General features: G+C 45.0%; 1 protein-coding gene across 2 annotated transcripts; it reads right to left on the minus strand.

The window, feature by feature from the left end:
* GORASP1 (golgi reassembly stacking protein 1) lies at nucleotides 1-21,306 on the minus strand. Of its 2 annotated transcripts, XM_081163810.1 has the most exons (9): nucleotides 21,161-21,306; nucleotides 14,791-14,871; nucleotides 10,901-11,104; nucleotides 10,174-10,260; nucleotides 8,510-8,640; nucleotides 6,749-6,893; nucleotides 6,160-6,295; nucleotides 5,072-5,221; nucleotides 1-4,021 (listed from the first exon to the last, which is right to left on the minus strand). In XM_081163810.1, the coding sequence occupies exons 1-9, from the start codon at nucleotides 21,221-21,223 to the stop codon at nucleotides 3,750-3,752; spliced, it is 1,269 nt and encodes a 422-aa protein (XP_081019936.1). In that variant the 5' UTR covers nucleotides 21,224-21,306; the 3' UTR covers nucleotides 1-3,749. The 2 variants fall into 2 exon arrangements, with proteins under 2 accessions (XP_081019936.1, XP_081019937.1); XM_081163811.1 differs by lacking the exon at nucleotides 21,161-21,306 and having other exon boundaries at nucleotides 10,901-11,097.
* Between the last annotated feature and the right edge of the window lie 253 nt (nucleotides 21,307-21,559).

The raw sequence follows: 21,559 nt of genomic DNA on the forward strand, positions 1-21,559 counted from the left end.
GCAGCATGGGAGCTGCTTAAAATTGAGCAACATGCAGGCCGGTGGCATGCTTTTAATACTTCCCATGTCATCTAGTAATTATCCACAAATGAATGTTGCACCAACCAAGTGGAAAATATCCAGAGTCTGATACTTACGAGTCATTTGACTGCCTTTTATGGGTGTTTCGAGGATTATGTGTCCTTCCCCCACCCTCCCACGCCAGCTGTGGTAGAAAGACAAAATGCAACATTACAGCACCTTTTGGATATTTTCCTCTTAGTTTTTGTCTAGGGGTGGTTGAGTACCCCATGGAGCACTTGCTTTTATACACATCAGATTGTCAAAGCAACTGCCATGTTACAGAAAGATGAGCTTTGGGTTGTCCCTAAACCTTTGTCGCTTGTGCTCCAGATGACACGAAGCACTGCTCTAAACAAGATCTGGTTAGAAATTAAGCTTGCATGCGCCTTTCCCATCTTGACATCACTTTCCATTTGTAAATCCCATTTGTGTGTACAGCAATCTAGTTTGCCACATCTGTGCTACACTGCACACTTTAGTGAAGTTGGTAAATTCATTGGTTAAACAACTGTAAATTTGTCCTGAATTGATTAATATTGGAGAGGGGCTTTGTTCTTATCGACCTAATTTTAAATTTTGTGCTCTCCATGTCTTCATTGAAAGTTAACTTTAACTCCCCCCTCTCCCTCTCCCTTTTGTGTGTGTTTTTAAAAAATCAGCCAAGATTCTAAACTTTTTATTTTCTACAATCCCAGCAATGTAGTTTCAGGAAAGGTTGACAGAGGGCCTGTAATGCCAAAAGGATGAACATGTATTGAACAATTGTATAGAAATAATAATAAAAATCTTTAGCTAACATTCCTAAGCAGCTTTGGTCATTTTTGTTTTAAATATGTGATCATATATTCCTTGGCCAGGTCTTGCCAGAAAGCTCTTCAAAGTTCCTGAAACCAAAATTAGCGCACAGAACTGTGGATCTTTTGCACACTTGCCCTATCAACTGCACCACAGTGTCAGATATGTATGTATATTAAGAGTATTTCTGCTTAGTCCTCAAGTCAGGCTACAAAGTTGGTCTCTGTGCTGCTTTTTTTGGTTGTGTTTGAGCACTAGCTATGCAGGCAGAAGGTCCCAGGTCTAGTCTCTGGCATCTCTACATAGATTGGGAAAGACCTAACAATCTCAGGAGAGCTGCTGCTTGTCTGTGTTGACAAATACTAAGCTCAACAACTGGGACTATCCATTTAATTTTTTTCTGGTTCTTCAATAGTGGAGGAAGAGGATCCTGTGTGGGTTGTCAGTGCCCAGCTCTCCACTGGCAGGAAGTCAAACTTTCAAGGGGGTATGCCAGGTTACTCTTTACGAGGGCCCCTGGGTGGGTGGCTCTTTTGGGCATCACATCCCATTTCACCAAGAGCACAGCTGCCTCAACAGTGTTCTGGACCCGACCCCTCCCAAGTGACAGTTGGGGGGTGGAGGCTATTGGATACATAGATTTGAGGATCAACCTCCCTTCCCCTTCTCCTAAGCCCCATACCAGGGTTTCTTCTCGTTCTCCATCTGTGCTACCCTTATAGAGCAACCATTAGGGCCTCTTGGTACTTGGCCCCAGGGATTTGCTGACACAGAGTGGTGTGCACAAGTTGTTTTTTCCTCTTCCTCTTCTATTGCTTATTTTTGACTATTCGGTTACTTGCTTAAGCACAAATTGAACTGGCAAAGGGTGTACTCTTGCCCACCAGGTATACCTACCTGCTCAAAATTTTGACTGCCTGCCTGTCGAGAGGTGAGCATTGACAACCTACACAGGATCCCCTTCTTCTCTACAGGGAAGGAACTTATTGCATTAAGTACCAATGTTTGCTTCTTGTTCTCAGGTGTTGTTTTTAAACACACACACACAGTGGTACCTCGGGTTAAGTGCTTAACCTGGAAGTCCGTTCTTAACCTGAAACTGTTCTTAACCTGAAGCACCACTCTAGCTAATGGGGCCTCCTGCTGCCGCCGCGCTGCTGGAGCACAGTTTCTGTTCTCATCCTGAAGCAAAGTTCTTAACCTGAAGCACTATTTCTGGGTTAGCGGAGTCTGTAACCTGAAGCGTATGTAACCTGAAGCGTGTGTAACCCGAGGTACCTCTGTGTGTGTGTGTATATATATATAATCTTTGCCTAGTTCTCCAAGTTCTGAAACCATGAAATATAAGGTGTACAAGATAATCCTGGCTCTAAGGAGTTCTTATTCCTATCCAAACTCTGAATAGAACACTTTGGAAGGTGCTACTGCTGGCTGATGAGTGTGGCTGGGAGTTTTGAGGACTGGGCCCTAGCTCATGAGACTGACCTGAAAACGGTTTGGAAAAGATGTATCTCCTTGCCCTAGTAATTTCCCTTGGGGGGTGATGACTTTGCACGAACTTAGGTTATAGTGGGTGGGGGACTTGCTCTGGCTGACCTACATCAAGACACCTATTGTGGCAGATCGAGAGTTTGGATTGCACATTATTCTGGGAGCTAGTGAATAATAAGCAGGACCAAAACGGCAACTTAACTTCTGCAGGGAGTACTTTTAACAAGTATTTTCCAAAAATGGTTTATTTTTAATCTTCAACAAACAGAAGCAGAGAATCAAAAACCATTTTGAAATATACCATTCAACACAGCTAGTGTGATATAGAACATCTGTTATTCATGTTGAATAAAGCCGTGTTCAGAGCTCAGGAGAGGAATCAGCCTCCCTAAAAAGCAACAGTCTTGCCATCGGGTACAATCCTACATGATATTAGCTTATTTGCTCAAGTCAACACATACCTGTCATTAGAACACACTTAATTTGAAAAGAAAAACTGAAATTCAATTATTTTACCATGCATGCATGTTTAGAATTGTCACCTTTAATTTGCAGAGGCTCAGAAGAAATATTTCAGCCACAGCTAACCCCAAGTATAAAACTATAAGTTGCTTACGTTCACCTTGAAACTATTCTTTCAAGAGAGATTTCTAACAAGTAAGGTATCCAACAGGAGAATGAAGTAGCTGTTTGGGTTCATTTCCTACCTCTTTGGCATGAGTATATTCAAGAGGTCTGCATGCACCTCCCTGTCTCCCAGATAACTTTAATGTGGCATTGACTAGAGGAGGAGGATTGTGGGGGCTATGCCACCCCACCTGCATGTGCCAGGGATGGAGTTAAGAGTACTGTAGCAGCTCTTCTGCAAGGAAGCACTGTAACCTGGATTGCAGCCTTGGAAGTTGAAAACACATTAGCCTCTTCTACATGGGTGCCCAGAGAGAGTCAAATTGTAAAGCATTATTTGGGAATTTTAAACATTAAATATTTTGACATATAAAATCAAGGTGAACAGTTGTCACAATTAAAATTGAAACCTAGAAAGAGGGCTAAAAGGTTCTGCTAAAATCAAGCCACTGTGTGCTTGCTAGCTGCATTTTTTATAAAAAAAACAAACTGTCTTGCTATTAGCTTTTGGGCAGACAGCAAACTCTTCACACAAAACAGCATTTTTAAAGAACTTATTCCAAGTCAAATTATCAGTGTTATTGCTGAGCAGTAGTTGCAGATGTTGAAACCTATCAGACAATGAAAGGCTGGCTCAAGATCACTGGAAACAGCTTGAATTCTTGCAGTATTACTGTAATATAGCAACACAATGGATGTCACTGGGTATCAAAAGCCTTATTGTCTGGTACCAATGTCCTTACAGCTGATAGCAAGTGCTGTCACTTTTAGCACTAGATCTGTGCAGTTTCTTCTGTCAATTCCTTGGCCTTTTCATCTTCACTGTCAGGTTGTAAAGCTTTGGTCATTTGCGGGCTCTCAGTCCCATCTAAAAGCAGAAGTGTTTCTTGAGCACCGCCATCAGCTTTAGAAGTTGCATTTACAGAGATATCCACAGGAAGGGATGGCAAAACAGAAACTGAAGGTGCTGCATCCAACTCTGGCTGAGGACTCGAGCCCTCTGCATAAGATATTGAATCTTCTGAAACTGGAATAGAGGCCTGGTCTGAAAAGCAGAAATCAAAATTACAGAAAAAACAATGCCTGTAATTCTCAAAACATGAAGCCCCTGCAGGTGACTGAAGAAAGCAACATGAAATCAGTAACTAAGCTACCATGTACTCTCTAGAATTAACTCTGCTAAATTATGAGCAATTGTGACTTCTTCCATGCTTACCCAACAAACACATCAGATTTTAACTAGCTTATTTAAAATAGGACGGCAGATCAGATTCCGGTAGATTGCTCTGTGACTTGCAGTAGATGAGCAAGGTTTTTAACTATAACAACAATTTTCTCAGCTAAATTAGTCTGCTGGAATGAAGAAAGGAACCAGAAGTGCACTTTTGCATGAAACAATACTCAGCACAGTTAGATCCTGGCACTGAAAACAAATCCCTAGGCTCAGAGGCACCCTTTTTTCTTCTTCTCTAATTCTAACACTGATTTCAACAGGGCTGCCCTGAATACACCAATATTTCATATTGTCTTTAGTCTTTATGATGCCAGAAGATTCTTTGTTTATTTTTCTAAAAAATTGTTGTCAGTAACCAGAATTTAGTAAGGAGGTATTAAAGGTGATCACACAATCAATATGTTGGTTGTGGATTTGCATACTTCTTACTTAACTTTACTTTCTCATTATAAACACTTCAAGCTTTCATATCTGAGCAAAAAGCAGACTAAAAATTGCCAATTTTTACTAAGACCCATGAACAGTCATACCATGGGTTGCAAACGCTACGGGTTGCGCATTTTCAGGTTGCGGACCGCGCAAAACCCGGAAGTACTAGAACGGGTTACTTCCGGGTTTCGGCACATGCATAGAAGCACAAAATGACATCATGCGCAGAAGTGCTGAATCGCGTCACACACGTGCACAGACATAGTGCTTCAGGCTGTGAATGCTGCGGGTTGCGAATGTGCCTCCCGCATGGATTATGTTCGCAACCAGAGGTATGACTGTAGTAAATGCTGCAATCTTTTGTGTTTAATTTAAACACAAACATTTACAGTAAATGATGTTTGTGTTTGAATTACCCAAGTGCTTGCTTACCAAAGTGTGAATCAATTCCGTTGTTAGATACCAAGCTATCAGTTGCTGCAACAGTGTCTGGCAAGTTGAAAGAAGCAGAGGAAGGCACCTTGACTGTTTTCACTAAGTCAATTAATTCAGGAAAAGAAGCTCCAGACATATCTATAAAACCTGGAAAGCAATGGGGAAGAGAGAAAAGTATAGCCAATAATTTACAAGAGAAATAAATTGTTTAAAGGTGAAATTTCTTTCCTATTCCTAAAGGTAAAGGTAAAGGTACCCCTGCCCGAACGGGCCAGTCTTGACAGACTCTGGGGTTTGTGCGCCCATCTCACATCTATTGGCCGGGGGCCAGCGCTGTCCGGAGACACTTCCGGGTCACGTGGCCAGCGTGACAAAGCTGCATCTGGCGAGCCAGCGCAGCACACGGAACGCCGTTTACCTTCCCGCTGGTAAGCGGTACCTATTTATCTACTTGCACCCGAAGGTGCTTTCGAACTGCTAGGTTGGCAGGCGCTGGGACCGAGCAGCGGGAGCGCACCCCGCCGCGGGGATTCGAACCGCCGACCTTTCGATCGGCAAGCCCTAGGCGCTGAGGCTTTAGCCCACAGCGCCACCCGCGTCCCCGCGTTCCTATTCCTAGCTACCACCAAAATGACTTGTAACTTAGAATGCGAATGCCATCAAGAAATTTCTGCTTACCCCTCTGTTAGCCATGAACAGCCTGATACAAATATGCTGAAATCAGTGTAAGGTGTTATCTGACCCTTCTGGAATTACGGCATGAAGTCATTCTTACTTTGGCAAGCGCCTTGGCAAAGGTATTCCTAACCCTCCACACCCATCTCTGTTTGTAGGCTTATGATTCATGGGGTGGTAGGTGAGATTCTGAAGGATCCTGTCACTGCAGGGGTTGGACAGCACCACAGTCAAGTTACTATTCCCATCAGTGTCCTGCATTGTTCCTCTCCCCATAAGCAGACTACATTCTGCAAATTCATAGTCAACACAGCTCTTCTTCATTACAGAATTTCTGCACATATGAACCTGCATATAAAAACCAGTCACACAACTTTTATGCTCTAAAGGTCAACAGGTGAACAGATTACCTGGATCCATGACTCTCTGCACAGGAGGAGGAGGCTGAAGAGAATTTTCTACTGAATACATATTTACACTTTGATCTGTGCTGTACTCTAAGCTTGCTGGTTCTTCGCTTTGGGAGTTTGGTGCTAACAGAGGAGCCTGAAATAATTTATAAAACAGAAAGAGTTGCATGCTTCAGAACAAGGAACACATTCATTATCACTAAGCAAAGCAACTACAAAGTGGGCAGATGACATGACCTCATTAGGGGGCCAGAGGCTTATATTATAACCTCAACCTGGGCAGAGTTTCCAAGGGGGAAAGGCTGCTTTCCCCTCTGACCCAGAAGTGCAATGCAAGCCAATCAGCCCAGCAAACCCTAAACAATGGTGTCCACAGATGCTCAAGAAGAATGTAACTTAGCTTATAGGCAGGTAAGTGGGACACGTCATGGCCCTCTGGAGGAAGGAACAAAAGTGAGTAGGTGGAGAGACTGTATGTGAGCTGCCCATAACTCCTGGGAGTATTACAGCAGCTGCACCCTGCCCTTCGCATATTAAAAATAGCAGCACCCACAAGCACTGCAGTCATCTTTCACTGTGAAATGCCTACCTCTGTATAGCCATTGGTTGGTGGTTCAGGAGGTGTGTCTCCCAAGGGCAAAGGAGAAGGAGGACCAGCTTCTGCCTTTTTCTTTGGTATAGAAGGCTGTGTTGGAATTCTGTGCAAATAGCCATATCCAATGCCACACCCTAAACTGCACAAGAAGATAAAAGAAAAGAAAAAGAAACAAGCTTGCACCCTTGAAAAATTTGTTTTCAAAGTAACTGACAGAAGCCCATTTGACTCAGATCACAAGTAGAAGTCTATCTCTCTAAACTGGAGTGTGCAGCCCTTCTTGGCCCCTCTAACTTTGGGGCAGAGAAAAATCTTAAGGCTATAAGTGATGTATATTAGTTATGAAGCTTCCAGTCCGCACTCGCCCCCAGGAAGCAGGGCAACTTGCTTTCCTCCACTTTTCCCTCAGCACAAATAAATACCATGGCACCCAAGAGACCTAGGCATTGCGGGGAGGCACTGTGTCTGGTAAGCAGTCACACCAGACCTCAGCAGCCACTTTCAAGAGGATTTTTTGTTAAGGTTTTAGGGTGTCAAAAGGGAAAAGGCAGAATGCTGCACGAAAGAAACATTTCAAGTCTCTTTATCCTAATGCAGCAACTTACAAAAAGGACTTTTCCCAGTAGCATAGCATTGTGGGTGGTCAGAGGGGCAACAGAATGCTGGCAACATTCCAGTTTTAAAGACTCTTGACCCAGTGTGTTCTGATTGACAGATGGCTCTGTCTAACCAATAGAATGAGTGGCACGTAACCAATAAAGGTGCTGTTTACCTTGGGAAACTGGAATCAAGTGTTAAAATTACTGCCAGATTTCCCCAACTCCCTTGTGGGATGACAAACTTCCCTCAGCTTGTGTACTGCAGTAACCTAGGAAATGAAAGCTGAGTAAACTGGAATTGTTTATAAAGGGTCAGGCTGCCCCTTGGTCATTCACAGAGGACTAAAATACATATTCATGAATCGAGTCCCCTACTTACTGAAGCCTGAATGGCAACAGGATAGGAAAAGGAGAGAGTCTGCCCTAAACATGCAGGAAAATACAGGTTGGCAAGGGGGCAGAAACTCCAAAATCCAGCACATGCACACTTCCTCTTGGCTCTTAGCTCAAAAGCAGGGACTGGGGTGGGTGGGGGACTATTAGGGGCAGCTTCCCCCACCTAGTTCATACACACCTGTATTTCACAAAAGGTCCCTCCACACTGCTTGAGGCTCAGTATCAATGAATGTGAATTAGCTCACACCTCAACCACATGCAAAGGACCATAAGGAAATACGGCAGCTAGGATCAGGGGCTGGGTGCAGTTACCAAGACCAGTAGAGAAAATATGGCCTCTCAGTTGCACACCTTTATCACTGGTCTATTTCTGAACTGCCACCCCACCTCTTATTGAAGCAACACCACCACCTCAGATTTTGTTTCTAGGCTGCCTGCTACCCTTCCTCTGCTCCATCCCTGACACATCAATCAACACACACCTTGGATCCTCATCTGTCTTTTACATTGCATTAAAATGCAAAGAAGGTAAACCCCTGGATGAGAACTGCTGCTTCTGTGTTGTGCTGGTGCCAAGGCAAGTGTTCAACAGGGATAACACGAAACACAGGAACTGTAATGGCTTTCTAGGGTGCATAATTCTCCCACACTGTGGATCCCATGGGGCTAAACATCTTCACAGCAATGTACAGGAAAGCATACTGTGATAAGTAAACCTTGACCTCATTTACAGACTATCCTGTCACTCACAAATCCATACCTTCCTTCTCCACCCCAGGCTCCATTGGGGGTCACAAAAACCTCTCGACAGGAATCAGCTTCTGTGTTATAGACCATCAGTTTCAACGGCTTCCCCTCATGGGTTTCAATCAATGAGAAAAAATCTTCTGACTGAGAGAAAAAGAAGACTTGTCATCAACCCAACAGCTGCACTCTAGAACCTCTCCCTGCCTGCCATTACATGATTTTCAGGTGTCCTGTTGCTGTGTAGGACAAAGAATGACTAGCTAGAATTAGCAGCATGTTCTTTGGATATGCCCCTCACAAGGTGTCCTATAGGTAGCTGCCAAAGTACAAAGCAGCAGGAAGCAGGTCATTGCATTAATCTGTCAAGCTTCCATGTGCAATGGACAGGTCAGAAAAGAGGACAAGATATGAAGCAGTTAAAGCCAGAATGGTGAATCTGTGGCCATTCAGATGTTGCTGGACTACAATTCTCATCCCAGACCACTGACCATGCAGGTTAGGATTGATGATAGTTGGAGTTCAACATCTAGAGGGCCACAGGTTCCACCATTACTGCTGCGTAGGGCAGGATGGTTTGACACCGCAAGTGCAAATGCAGGAGGGGGAAGCAGGTGCTTGGGGAAAGTAAGAAGATCACCCATGAAATGGTATTGGGCAGGAGTGGATGTAACTCCTTATAGGACTGTTGGTTTTAAACCTCACCGCTACTGCCATCAATCCTCTGTGCTAAACACCTTTGGCTCAGCAGTGCAGAACTCCCCAGCCCAAGGGCCCAATTCAGTGTGCCAGGTCATTTCAGCCAAGCCATGCTGTCACCTGACGTCAAGTGCAAGACAGACAAAGCCAAATTCAAATGGGAAGATTGGTAACAAACTCTGAACTCTTCCTTTGCTTCCTCAACTTGAATTCAATGCTTTTTCAGTTTGGCTCCTCTTTTCCCTTGCTGCCCTCCCAGCCCAAACCATCTGTCAAAACGGCATGCAGAGTTGGGCCAATTCTCCACCCTGGGTTTAACTGAAATATCTGTAGAGATGGATCCAGCTTTTCTTCTCTTTGTTTCTGCATTCAGCTTTCCCAACCCTTGAGAACAAGAGTGGGTGAACCTGGATAGCTCAGTTGGTTGGAGCATGGGTGAATATTTAAAGACAGCTACACAATTTGCTGTCAGATCGTGAAGTTGAGGCTCCAATACTTTGGCCACCTCATGAGAAGAGAAGACTCCCTGGAAAAGACCCTGATGTTGGGAAAGATGGAGGGCACAAGGAGAAGGGGACGACAGAGGACAAGATGGTTGGACAGTGTTCTCGAAGCTACAAACATGAGCCTGACCAAACTGCGGGAGGCAGTGGAAGACAGGAGTGCCTGGCGTGCTCTGGTCCATGGGGTCATGAAGAGTCGGACACGACTAAACAACTAAACAACACAATTTGCACAGAGAAATTTATATCTAGTCCCAAAGCAAAGACTGGGAAGGAGACTGCATGTGTAGAATAGCTTAAGCCTGGGGAATACTTGCTACAATGATCATAGTGCAATTATAGGCATATCTACTCTGAAACTGAATTAAATGGGGCTTTCTCCCAGGTAAGTGGCTATGAGATTGCAGCAGCGATCACTGAAAACTGTCTAGCCCCACCCCCCCTTTCAGCCAATGGTGCAACTGATGACTCACTTTACCTCCTGCAGTATCTGATCCGATCCAACAATATAATCAGTGTGCGGCTGCAGGCCAGCCAGCGCTGCTGGGGAAGCCGGTTCCACATCCTAGAGAGACATTGATCAGTTATGTTACCTACGCCTAGTCAACAAATCAAGCAGTGAAAAGCATATACCCAGTTGTTTGCAAACCATGTTCCCAGAAACCCTTGCAAGCTCATCCTCAATAAGAGATAAGATAATAGCAGACCAATTCCAGGAAAGTTGTCTACTGTTACCAGACCCACCCAGCATGGCAGAGGTGAGTGCATGCTAGCAAAACACTTTTTCCTGGGGAGGGGGAAAATGGGCGCCATCTGGTGCACCCTAGAATGCTCTGCAATGTGCAGTCAAGTCAATGTGGAAATGTTTCCCTGCAGAAGAGGAAGTTTGACAAACGATGCCTTTATTCAAAAAATATCACCATGAAAGGGGAGGGGGACGAAGAAAATAAGCCCAGAGCTGACCATCTCAAAATCCGCTCACCAGAGGGGTTCCCATGTTAGTCTGTTGCAGCAAAAGCAGCAAAGGGTCTTGTGGCACCTTAAAGGCTAACACTATATTTTGCAATAAAACTGGTTAGTCTTTAAGGTGCCACAAAACTCTTTGCTGAAGGATTCTTTCTTGGGATAAAACAATCAAACCCTAAATTCAAAGTGACAGAGTAAGGAAGTATAGTAAAAATGCACAACCATCTTTTCCTACTTACCAGCACATGCCACACATGCTCACTGGCTCTTTGGAAGCTACAGAACCTCACGCTGGCTCCCAGGAGTCCCTGCCCTCCCCACATGTTGCTGGGGACCACCTCCACTTCACGCACTTTCATCGTTTTAATGTTGTACACCTCCAATTTCACAGCCTTCTCAACATTGGCTTTCAGCAAATCTTTTAAGATGTCCCCTTCTTTGTTCTCAAAAAAAAAAAAAAAAAAAAAAAGAATGGAAGGAAAGGAAATGTAAGAGGTTTGTTTCTGGACAGTAGCCAACAGACTGCTAGGCCGCCGCCAACAACAACAACCACAAAATATATTTATAATTTGTTTTTTAATGATTTTATGATTTTTTAAATGATTTTATAAGTTTCCCCAGCCACACTGGGTGGCTCCCAGCAGAATAGCAAAATCACTATAAAACATCAAACGTTCAAAACTTCCCTAAACAGGGCTGAAACCAGTTTAAAGATTCACAGAGGCTATGTGGAGGGGCAGGCCAGCAGCTGCAGAAATTGAGGTTGAAGTATCAACTTGCCTTCCATAAAGTAGATATTTCCTAATACCTTATGGAACTGACAGCCACAAGATGTGCTATGGCCACTAACTTTAAGATGAATTAATTTTATTAATTCATTAAACATATCTCCTGCCTGCTTTTCCAAGAGAATGCACTGGAGGAGAACAGCAATAAAAATAAATTCAGCACTTCTTGAGGCAATAAATTCTGTTAAGTTTATTTTTAAAAGAACAGCCCCAACTGAAAACAGAGGTCCCATATAGCTAAGGCAATTTACCAATACCTCTGAATACCAGGTTCTGGGGATCACAACAGGAGGAGGGCTGTGGCCTTTATGTCCCATTTGTGAGCTTTTAGTCATGCAGCGATTAGGACATTTAACAATAGAGGTACTTATTTCAAAGCAAATCCCTCTGAAATAAACAGGAGTTGCTTCTAATCAAGCATGATTAGGTCATAAAAGAAATGTGCAAAAAAATAAACACCACCATTTGCCATGTCTTTTTCCAATGAAACGAAGTATATTTGGTAGCCATAATATACGTGGGCCAAGAAGCTTCAAACATGTTAATTATTTACAGGGTGATATTTGAACAAGTGCTGAAAACTAGTTTTGTGACGTGATAACAGGTCAACACCCTCCTTCCCTTCCCTCCACAGCGCAACACACCCACCAGCTCTGATGAACAAGAGATGTTTGCAGCACAAACAGATCCCAACCTGAGCAAGTGTACCCAGCCATTTACTAGAGGAGAAGTTGGGGCATATCTGATATCGGGAGAAATCTCCTTTCCAGAGCCCAATATGGCCTTGTCCGTTACATCCACGATCAGAATTTCCAAAACAAACAGACACATGTAAAGGATGGAATTCTGCTATTTGAACAGATTTTTTTACGAGGCACCTAATCACAGAACCACCCTTAATCTCATGCAAACTCAGAAGCACAAGTTAGTAAAAAACCTGAAACCTTTGTTCATACAGGACACTCACAGCCAGCCATTTCAGATGCTTCCATGGCCATCAGTGGGAAGGACCTGCTTGCAAGTTCACGCTCTGCCCTTCTGAGTCACAGGTACTATGACCAACCAAGCCCTGCATAGGAGCAGCCTCCCTTATGACTAAACTTCCAAGCAGATGAACCTACAACATTGTACGGTCCTACTATGTTTTTCAGAAGGGAAACATGAGCAGCTGGGCAGAACCATAGCCCATATCTCCCAAGTGCTCTGTGCCTATCCGGCAGTTCTACTTGCTGACTCCTAGTTTTCATTTATTACGGTAATTCATTAGTTCCACTTATGCACCAACTTTCTTCCACCACAGAGTTTAAGGTAACATACCGTATTTTTCGCTCCATAGGACGCACCTGACCAAAAGATGCACCAAGTTTTTAGAGCAGGAAAATAAGAAAAAAAAAATCTGACTCAAATGTTGTACTAAACTATTTAAAACAGCAAAGTGGGTGGCTCCTGTCCACTTTGCTGCTTTAAAGCAAGCCACGGTATGAAGAGATTGGAAAAAGGACAGACATTCCATTATAATGTAGCTGTTTTCATTATCACTGGGAAGTCAGTATTGGCAGCAGTCACAAAAATTAAAATTTGAGCATTTTACTGTTATTAATCAAGAATATTAATAGTCAGGGAGAGAAACCAGGGCTGTGCAAATGAGAAGTGCTTGGAGTATGGAGGAACAACAAAGAGATCAAATGATTGTGCTCCAGTTCCTAAATCTCTGAAGTTTTCTCAAAACAGGCATGGTTGTTTTGAAAGGAAGATTCAAAATGGGGTGACTCAGCAAAGAACTGAGGAGGAAAAGAGGGCAAATAAATAGCTTCCATTCAATAACAAGAGAACACAATGTTTTTGGTTTGGTATAGGTGGACTGTATTTGTAAGAATTTTTTTAATGAATTATAGATTTGGAGTGGAATATCAGTGCCTCTTTTCAGCAAGAAAGATTAGCTGCGAGGAACATGGTCCACACACAAACACACAGGATGTCCAGTTATAGTTGTGCAGTTTAAACTGTTCCTGAGCCAGATGCCTGCTCAGTTTTAGCTGAGCTCACTATTACTGGTTTGTGGAGATGCTTTGCATGTATCTATGACTATTTCTGCAAAACTGCTACTTGAAGAAATCCCCAAACTTAATATTTTTAAACTTCAAATGGAGCTCAGAATCCAGTTAGGCAATCCTTTGCAGTTGAATTAGGAGGCAGCGAGAGACAGCAATTTGCTGCTCCCCCACCCCCACCCCCACGAGCAGCCCAGGAACACACAGCCTTCCCTCTGCTTGCAAACCTTGCCGGGTTTTCAGGGGAAAGCAAAGGCTGTAGGCAGAGAGGTGTGGCTCCCCCCCCCCCCAAAGAGCAGCCCAGGAACACACAGCCTTCCCTCTGCTTGCAAACCTTGCCGGGTTTTCAGGGGAAAGCAAAGGCTGTAGGCAGAGAGGTGTGGCTCCTCCCCCCCCCCCCAAAGAGCAGCCCAGGAACACACAGCCTTCCCTCTGCTTGCAAACCTTGCCGGGGCTTGAGGGGAAAGTAAAGGCTGTAGGCAGAGAGGTGTGGCTCCCCCCCCCCCCAAAGAGCAGCCCAGGAACACACAGCCTTCCCTCTGCTTGCAAACCTTGCCGGGGCTTCAGGGGAAAGCAAAGGCTGTAAGCAGAGAGGTGTGGCTCCTCCCCCCCCCCCCAAAGAGCAGCCCAGGAACAAACAGCCTTCCCGCTGCTTGCAAACCTTGCCGGGGCTTCAGGGGAAAGCAAAGGCTGTAGGCAGAGCAGTGTGGCTTCCCCCCCACCCCCAAAGAGCACCCCAGGAGCGCGGGGCAAAGGCGCACAGCCTTCCCGCTGCTTGCAAACTTTGTCGGGGCTTCAGGGGAAAGCAGAGGTTGCCGGCAGAGCACCGTGGCTCCTCCCCCCATCCCCGAAGAGCAGCCCAGGAGCACACAGCCTTCCCGCTGCTTGCAAACGTTGCCGGGGCTTCAGGGGAAAGCAGAGGCTGCCGGCAGAGCACCGTGGCTCCTCCCCCCATCCCCGAAGAGCACCCCAGCAGCGCAGGGCAACAGCGATTTGGCTCCAGGGACCACACATTCGCTCCATAAGACGCACAGACATTTTCCCTTCCTTTTTAGGAGGAAAAAAGTGCGTCCAATGGTGCGAAAAATACGGTACATGCTATCATTGGGGGGGGGCAGAAATCTGTCATCCAAGCACTGAGCAGATCTACTTAGCTTCAGAAAAGTGGCAGCTTCATGTACCTTCAGGTCATGCTTTTGGATGCACTTATTTATAGCACACCAGCAACATACTTACCTGCTAGAGCTCAGCATTAAAAAAAACCCCAGTGACTTTTGTTAAGCTACTTACCAGTCTGGTGTGTCCTATTGTGAGGATGAAATCAAAGAACGGCTCCAGTCCAGCCTGCTGAGCAGGGGAGTTTTCCTGAACCTGAAAAATGGCAGAGTTTTACATATAGATGAACCAAATGAAAAAAATGTCAGTGGAAGCACACGTTTTCTAAATTATGTAATGCAAAAAGTATTCATACCAAGCATGCTTATGAGCTGACAATAAGAGACTTGTCTTTCGGCAGTTGGGAGAAGTTATACTGGCCTAGAGCAAAAAGAAAATACCACAGCCAACCATCCTAACAAACATGATCGATGTATTGCTCAGAACCCCTCTCCTCCCTAGCCAAACAGAAGCCAAAAGGAACTTTGAAAGGCAGACATGCGGTCCATCTAGCTTAGTATTGTCTACACTGATGGTCAGTGGCTCTACGGAGTGTCAGGCAGGAGTCTCTCCCAGTGCTACCTGGAGCTGCTGGGAATTGAAACTGGTGCTCCACCACTCAGTTACATCACTTCCCAAAATAACACATGCATCTAAGAGATGCAGTTTCACAACAATCAAAGAGGAAACCTGTGGAAGACAAAGTGCACAGCACAGAGATAATACTATGCAGTGCAAGTCACAGGGAGAAACTTTTAAGCTCTTCCTTCAAAGAGGAGACCAGGTATAAGCTGTGTACAAAACACCAACTGTGAAATACCAATCTGCTGCTGCCTCCATGCTTGATATGCTTTCAAGCTCTACAGGCCAAGTTGGGAGCACCGGACTGGTCTACCTCACAATTCAATTTTATCTAAGTAATTCTTTTGTTGCACAGATGGGCTGGGCAGACATTACAAAGAAATGCACGGTCCACCTATTTCCAACGGCAACCAGGAAATACCAATATATATTGCACCCACAGGAAGCACAGTGTGGCTTACACAAGGGATCCCAAGTAATTTCTCAGACACCAACTGTCAAGTAGAAAGACGTGCTTAGCTTTAACAATAAAACAATGTAGTTCTTGTGCTCTCAAGATTATTCACCTACAATCAGAAGCTGTTTGTGGTAGGTTTACTGAATGACAACGTGTACAAATGTGATTTGCTAAGAAAAAACTGCAAGCATAGCTAAGCACTACAGAGGCTGGATCCAGCTGCACATAAGTTAGTTGCACTTAATTCTCATTAAAACCAACGGGACTTAAGCCACAACCAACCCATCACATTGATTTTAATAAGGCCTATGTGCAATTAATGTGGCCCAACCCATTCTATTATATGTATTTATATCTCATTTTTCTATGTTAAACATTCATTTAAACTGGCTTACAAATTTTGTTTTAAGATATAGTGAATGGTAAGAGAAGCATCATAATGTACCATTTTGAAATAGTAAAAGCAGCTGGAAGGCAAGACATACAGTGCTTCGAAACAGGGACTTAATATTGCAAATGAGCAGTGGAGAGCTATTCCAAATGGCTTGTTGGCAACAAAGGGTTTTTTTAATACAAGATTTTCTCTTGTGTATTTTGTGCAGTTTGATACCAACCATGTGTGGATACTGCAAAGCAAAAAAGAAAACTTGCATGCATGAGGAGCACTAATCCCACAATAAACACCCACATTTAGAGATTTTACTTTAAGAATGGCCACTGAAGCAACACTGTTTTCAGCAGACTTTTAAAAAACATAGGCTTAGCTCCTTTGGGAATATACATTCTGTTAGAATTATGCAGTGCACATCTGCATGAAGTTATTTTTAACAGTTAATTTTTCTCCAGAGCTCTTGGTTTCCAAAGGAACCAAAGATTTTTGCACACAAACAGAAGAGGAAAGAGTATCATAACTGGATAGTCAGGATATGTGCCAAGGGGTGTCACAGGGCAAAAATAAATAACTATGGGTGAGAGTGCTGGACAAGGAAATAGCACATCATCCCTTAACCAGTGGAAGCATTTTCCTATTCCCCCATATGTGTTTGAGCCCCATTTTTTTTTTAAGGTTCCCTCCACAAACAAAAAAAATGTAAGAACTGGTTTAAAGATTACTGAAAGCTTCTGTTCTCAGTGTGCCATGTTCTGCAACACAAAACAGATTCCACAAGACTTTGAACAGCATATGCACAGCCCTGGGGAGAGACCTTATTTACACAGCTCTCCCTGAAAAATAAAAATAAAATTGAATGCAGCAGAACTTTGTGCATTCGTAGTTCATCACTTCTGCACAGAACAGGCAAATCAGAGTGCACAGTTCATTCCAAGCTAGACATGTTAACCATACTCTCCCACAGGAACATACAGTGGTGCCCCGCAAGACGAATGCCTCGCAAGACAGAAAACCCGCTAGACGAAAGGGGTTTCCGTTTTGGAGGTGCTTCGCAAAACGAATCTCCTATGGGCTTGCTTCGCAAGACAACAATGTCTTGCGAGTTCCTGCTAGTTTTTTTCCCCTTTCCCCCCCTTTTTCTAAGCCGCTAAGCCACTTATCAGCTGATCTGATCAGCAGATAAGCCGCTAAAAGCCGCTAATAGCGCTAATCAGTCAATGGGCTTGCTTTGCAAGACGAAAAAACCGCTAGACGAAGAGAATCACAGAACGGATTCTTTTCGTCTTGCGAGGCACCACTGTATTTGAAGAGACAGTGCATACCATTCTAGAACATTCACAGGGCAGGAGTACTGAGCAGGTGGAAGGGGAGACCAATCCAGTACAAGAATTTATATACATTAACATGAATTACCAACTGCACAGGTTGGTAAAGTGTGCTTCAAATTCACTAGCTGTTACTTTTTAAGCACTAAGCAGCTGGAAGGACCATCTGCATCCATATGAGCCTGCCCTGCCCTTAAGATTGACCACAGAGGCCTTGCTTGCAGACCTGGTGATAAAATCTATCAGGTCTGTGGGTACCAGAGTGAGGGCCTTCTCAGTGGTGGCTCCATCATTACAGAATTCCTACCCATGGGAACTGCACTTGGTTCTCTCAATGATTGCCTTATAACAGGCTCTGGAAAACCTTATCTGTTTACATCTGCTTTTAACCAATCAATGTCTTGATTTCTGTTATTATTCCCCCTGCCCTTTCATTCTACTGTACTGCTGGTTTTTATATGAAATTTGTATTGTATTATTTTGTTAAATGATGTGAACCACCTTGACAGGGCCCTGATGCCCTGATAATAGTTCCTCTGATGTAGCATTCTAGGCTAGTCAAATGTCTCTGACATCTACAAGCAAAAGCATACCCCTGCTGTGTGTTCTCAGCCTTTGTGAACATGGAGGTTTCATTTCACTTTTACAGCTGATAACCAGTGAGAACTGGTAAACCCCTTCCTCCATGAATAAGGACCTTATAACTTCTTTTTAAATGGATGAGGTTTTCATTTAAACTGAAAAACTGTTCATTTGAATACGACCAAAGCTCCCGTTGATCCAGCCCCACCATAACCCAAAACCACAGCATTAAGATGACATTATGATGAAAATGAATCATGCATGGTGTGGATAAAGTTTAACAGTTAGCTGTGCTCCCTCACAACCAGCGTTCAAACTCCCATTGTTCTAGGTGCATTTTGCAACAAGGAATTTCATTAGTGCAAGCAGTTTTTGAGCTTTATGGGGGCAGTCCTGCGCCTAAGATTTCAGATTAAAACTGCAGAGTGGAACAAAAGGAGGACCTTTTTCTGCCTCTCCACTTCCAGGCATTCTCTGAGGACTGGAGAAGAGACCCTATTAAGAATATTGGGGGGGGGGGAGAGGCAGCGGAAGCATGGCTTTGTTTTTTGCAGTCGTCAGATTAGGACTAGACCATGTGAAAAATGAATATAAGATTTTAGCTCATTTATTTTCAGCTTTGTATTCTAGTTAAAAAAGAAGTGCAGCGACATTCCGCTGTTGCGCCCATAACCTAGGTTTAAGGTGCCACTTAGCTCCTAGCTTTCATATCTCTGTTTCTAACACTTCTCACAACTCAAGATACATCCATCAATTTCTGGAGATAAAAGAACACATTTCTTTCAACGTGTGGAATTTACATGGAATTCAAGTAATGCATGGCCATCTTAATTGGGGAATGCTTTAATGTTGCGCTTATCGTATTTTTAGTGCAGTTATTGCATTGCTTTTATTCCGTGAGCCAGAGACCTTTTTATGTTATAGGCCAGCCTATAAATAATGGAAATCAGTAAACGATTTCACCACTACAAGAGACAGCTATGGCTGATGACTTTATAGGGGTATTGGGTTGGGGGCAGCACTCAAGAGGATTCATCTGTCAATGGCTACCAACCACAATGGCTACATGAAGCCTCCACCTTAGTAAGCACAGAAAGGAAAAGGAAGGAAGGGAGGGAGGGAGGACGCAACAGTGGGAGAGGGGTGCTGCCCGCCTGCCCTGCACTTGTGGGCATCTGGTTGGCCACTGTGGGAAGTCGAATCATAGCTGTCAACTTTTGGATTTGAAAATAAGGGATCAGCAGCCTCACCTGCCCCAGGAACAGTCTACAGGATATATAACAATCCGGGATAGCAGTGGGAAGCGGTGCTGAAATAAAGGAATTTCCCGCAAAAAAAGGGAAGATTGACAGCTATGAGTCGAATGCTGGAATCCACGGGCCTCGGAGGGTCTTTTCCAGCAGGATTCCGCTTATGACGCTGGCGCTCAGATAGACTGCCTCTGCATGCGGAGGTTCCACCTGGCCGTAACAAACCGCTGATGGAGGAGAAGAAGAAGAGGAGGAGTTTGGATTTGATATCCCGCTTTATCGCTACCCGAAGGAGTCTTAAAGCGGCTAACATTCTCCTTTCCCTTCCTCCCCCACAACAAACACTCTGTGAAATGAGTGATGCTGAGAGACTTCAGAGACGTGTGACTAGCCCAAGGTCACCCAGCAGCTGTATGTGGAGGAGCAGGGAAATGAACCCGGTTCACCAGATTACAAGACTACCGCTCTTAACCACTACACCACACTGGCTCTCAGAGGCTTTCTAAGCATACATTACACCTATTCATAAGCACTCCATTAAAATCTGACACCAAGGTGATCCCAACATTTGTGCAAGATCTCATACCCAATCCACAACCTGCTCTTAAGAACATAAAGAAGAGCCCTGATGGATCAGGCCCAATGGCCCATCCAGTCCAGCGTCCTTTTCTCATGGTAGCCAACCAGATGTGTATGGGGAACTGGCAAGCAGGACTTGAATACAAGAGCATCTCTCCCTTCCTGTGGTTTCCAGCAACTGCTGTTCAAAGGCATTACAGTGGTACCTTGGGTTAAGAACTTAATTCGTTCCAGAGGTCCGTTCTTAACCTGAAACTGTTCTTAACCTGAAGCACCACTTTAGCTAATGGGGCCTCCAGCTGCCGCCATGCCGCCATCATGCAATTTCTGTTCTCATCCTGAAGCAAAGTTCTTAACCCGAGGTACTATTTCTGGGTTAGCCAAGTCTGTAATCTGAAACATCTGTAACCCTGAGGTACCACTGTACTGCCTCTGACCATGGAAGCAGACCATAGCCTCCAACATGACTGGTAAGCATTGATCGCCACAAATCTGTTTCTAAAGAAATTGCTTCTATGTTCAGGACCTCCCTCAGCAATTGTAGAGTTGGAAGGGGCCCCCAAAGGTTATCTAGTTCAAGCCCCTGCGATTCAGGAATCTCAGCTAAAGCATCCAGGGCAGGTGGCCATCCAAACCTCTGCTTAAAAACCTCCAAGGAAGGAGAGTCCAGGAGAGTCCAGAAGAAGAAGAAGAAGAAGAAGAAGAAGAAGAGGAGGAGGAGGAGGAGGAGGAGGAGGAGGAGGAGGAGTTTGGATTTGATATCCTGCCTTTCACTCCCTTTAAGGAGTCTCAAAGCGGCTAACATTCTCCTTTCCCTTCCTCCCCCACAACAAACACTCTGTGAGGTGAGTGAGGCTGAGAGACTTCAGAGAAGTGTGACTGGCCCAAGGTCACCCAGCAGCTGCATGTGGAGGAGCGGAGACGCGAACCCGGTTCCCCAGATTACAGTGGTACCTCTGGTTAAATACTTAATTCGTTCCAGAGGTCCGTTCTTAACCTGAAACTGTTCTTAACCTGAAGCACCACTTTAGCTAATGGGGCCTCCTCCTGCCACCGCGCCGCCCGAGCACGATTTCTGTTCTCATCCTGAAGCAAAGTTCTTAACCTGAAGCACCATTTCTGGGTTAGCGGAGTGTGTAACCTGAAGCGTATGTAACCCGAGGTCCCACTGTACTAGTCTACCGCTCTTAACCACTACACCACACTGCCTCTCCTGCGAGCTCCCTGGGATAATAAGGCAGTAATACTGAATGACAACAACTGGCAGGAGGAAGCCGGGCTGCGCTTCCCTTCCTCCTCCAGCTGCTTCAGCGACCGCGTCCGGGGAGCTCGCCCTTACCCCGTGCACGTGATATCCCTCGGAGCCCCCGTCGGGGACTTCGGAGCTGGAGCCCAGCCCCATGAGGGCCACCTCAGGAACTCGGAGGAGACACCGCCGGCGACGCCATCCTCGCCCTCCCTCAAGTTCCAACGCTGCAGCGCCGACTGAGCATGCGCAGGGAGGGCAGGCGGTTGGGCGGAGGGACGCCAGCTGACCACGGAGCAAGCCGACGCGCTCGCGCTCTATAGGCTGAGGCCGCCCCCCTCCACGTGACGGGCGGCCCGCGCGCGCGGACAGGCTACCCGTAGTTAACCACAGGGAGGGCGGGGGCCTTCGCGCCTCGAGAAAGATGACGGGGAGGATAGGAGGGAGCGCGAGAGGTGGCTTAGCAACGGGGAGCGGAGAGGGGCGTGGCCG

This window comes from Podarcis bocagei (assembly GCF_964188305.1).
Source record: "Podarcis bocagei genome assembly, chromosome: 12".
NCBI classification, from domain to species: domain Eukaryota; kingdom Metazoa; phylum Chordata; class Lepidosauria; order Squamata; family Lacertidae; genus Podarcis; species Podarcis bocagei.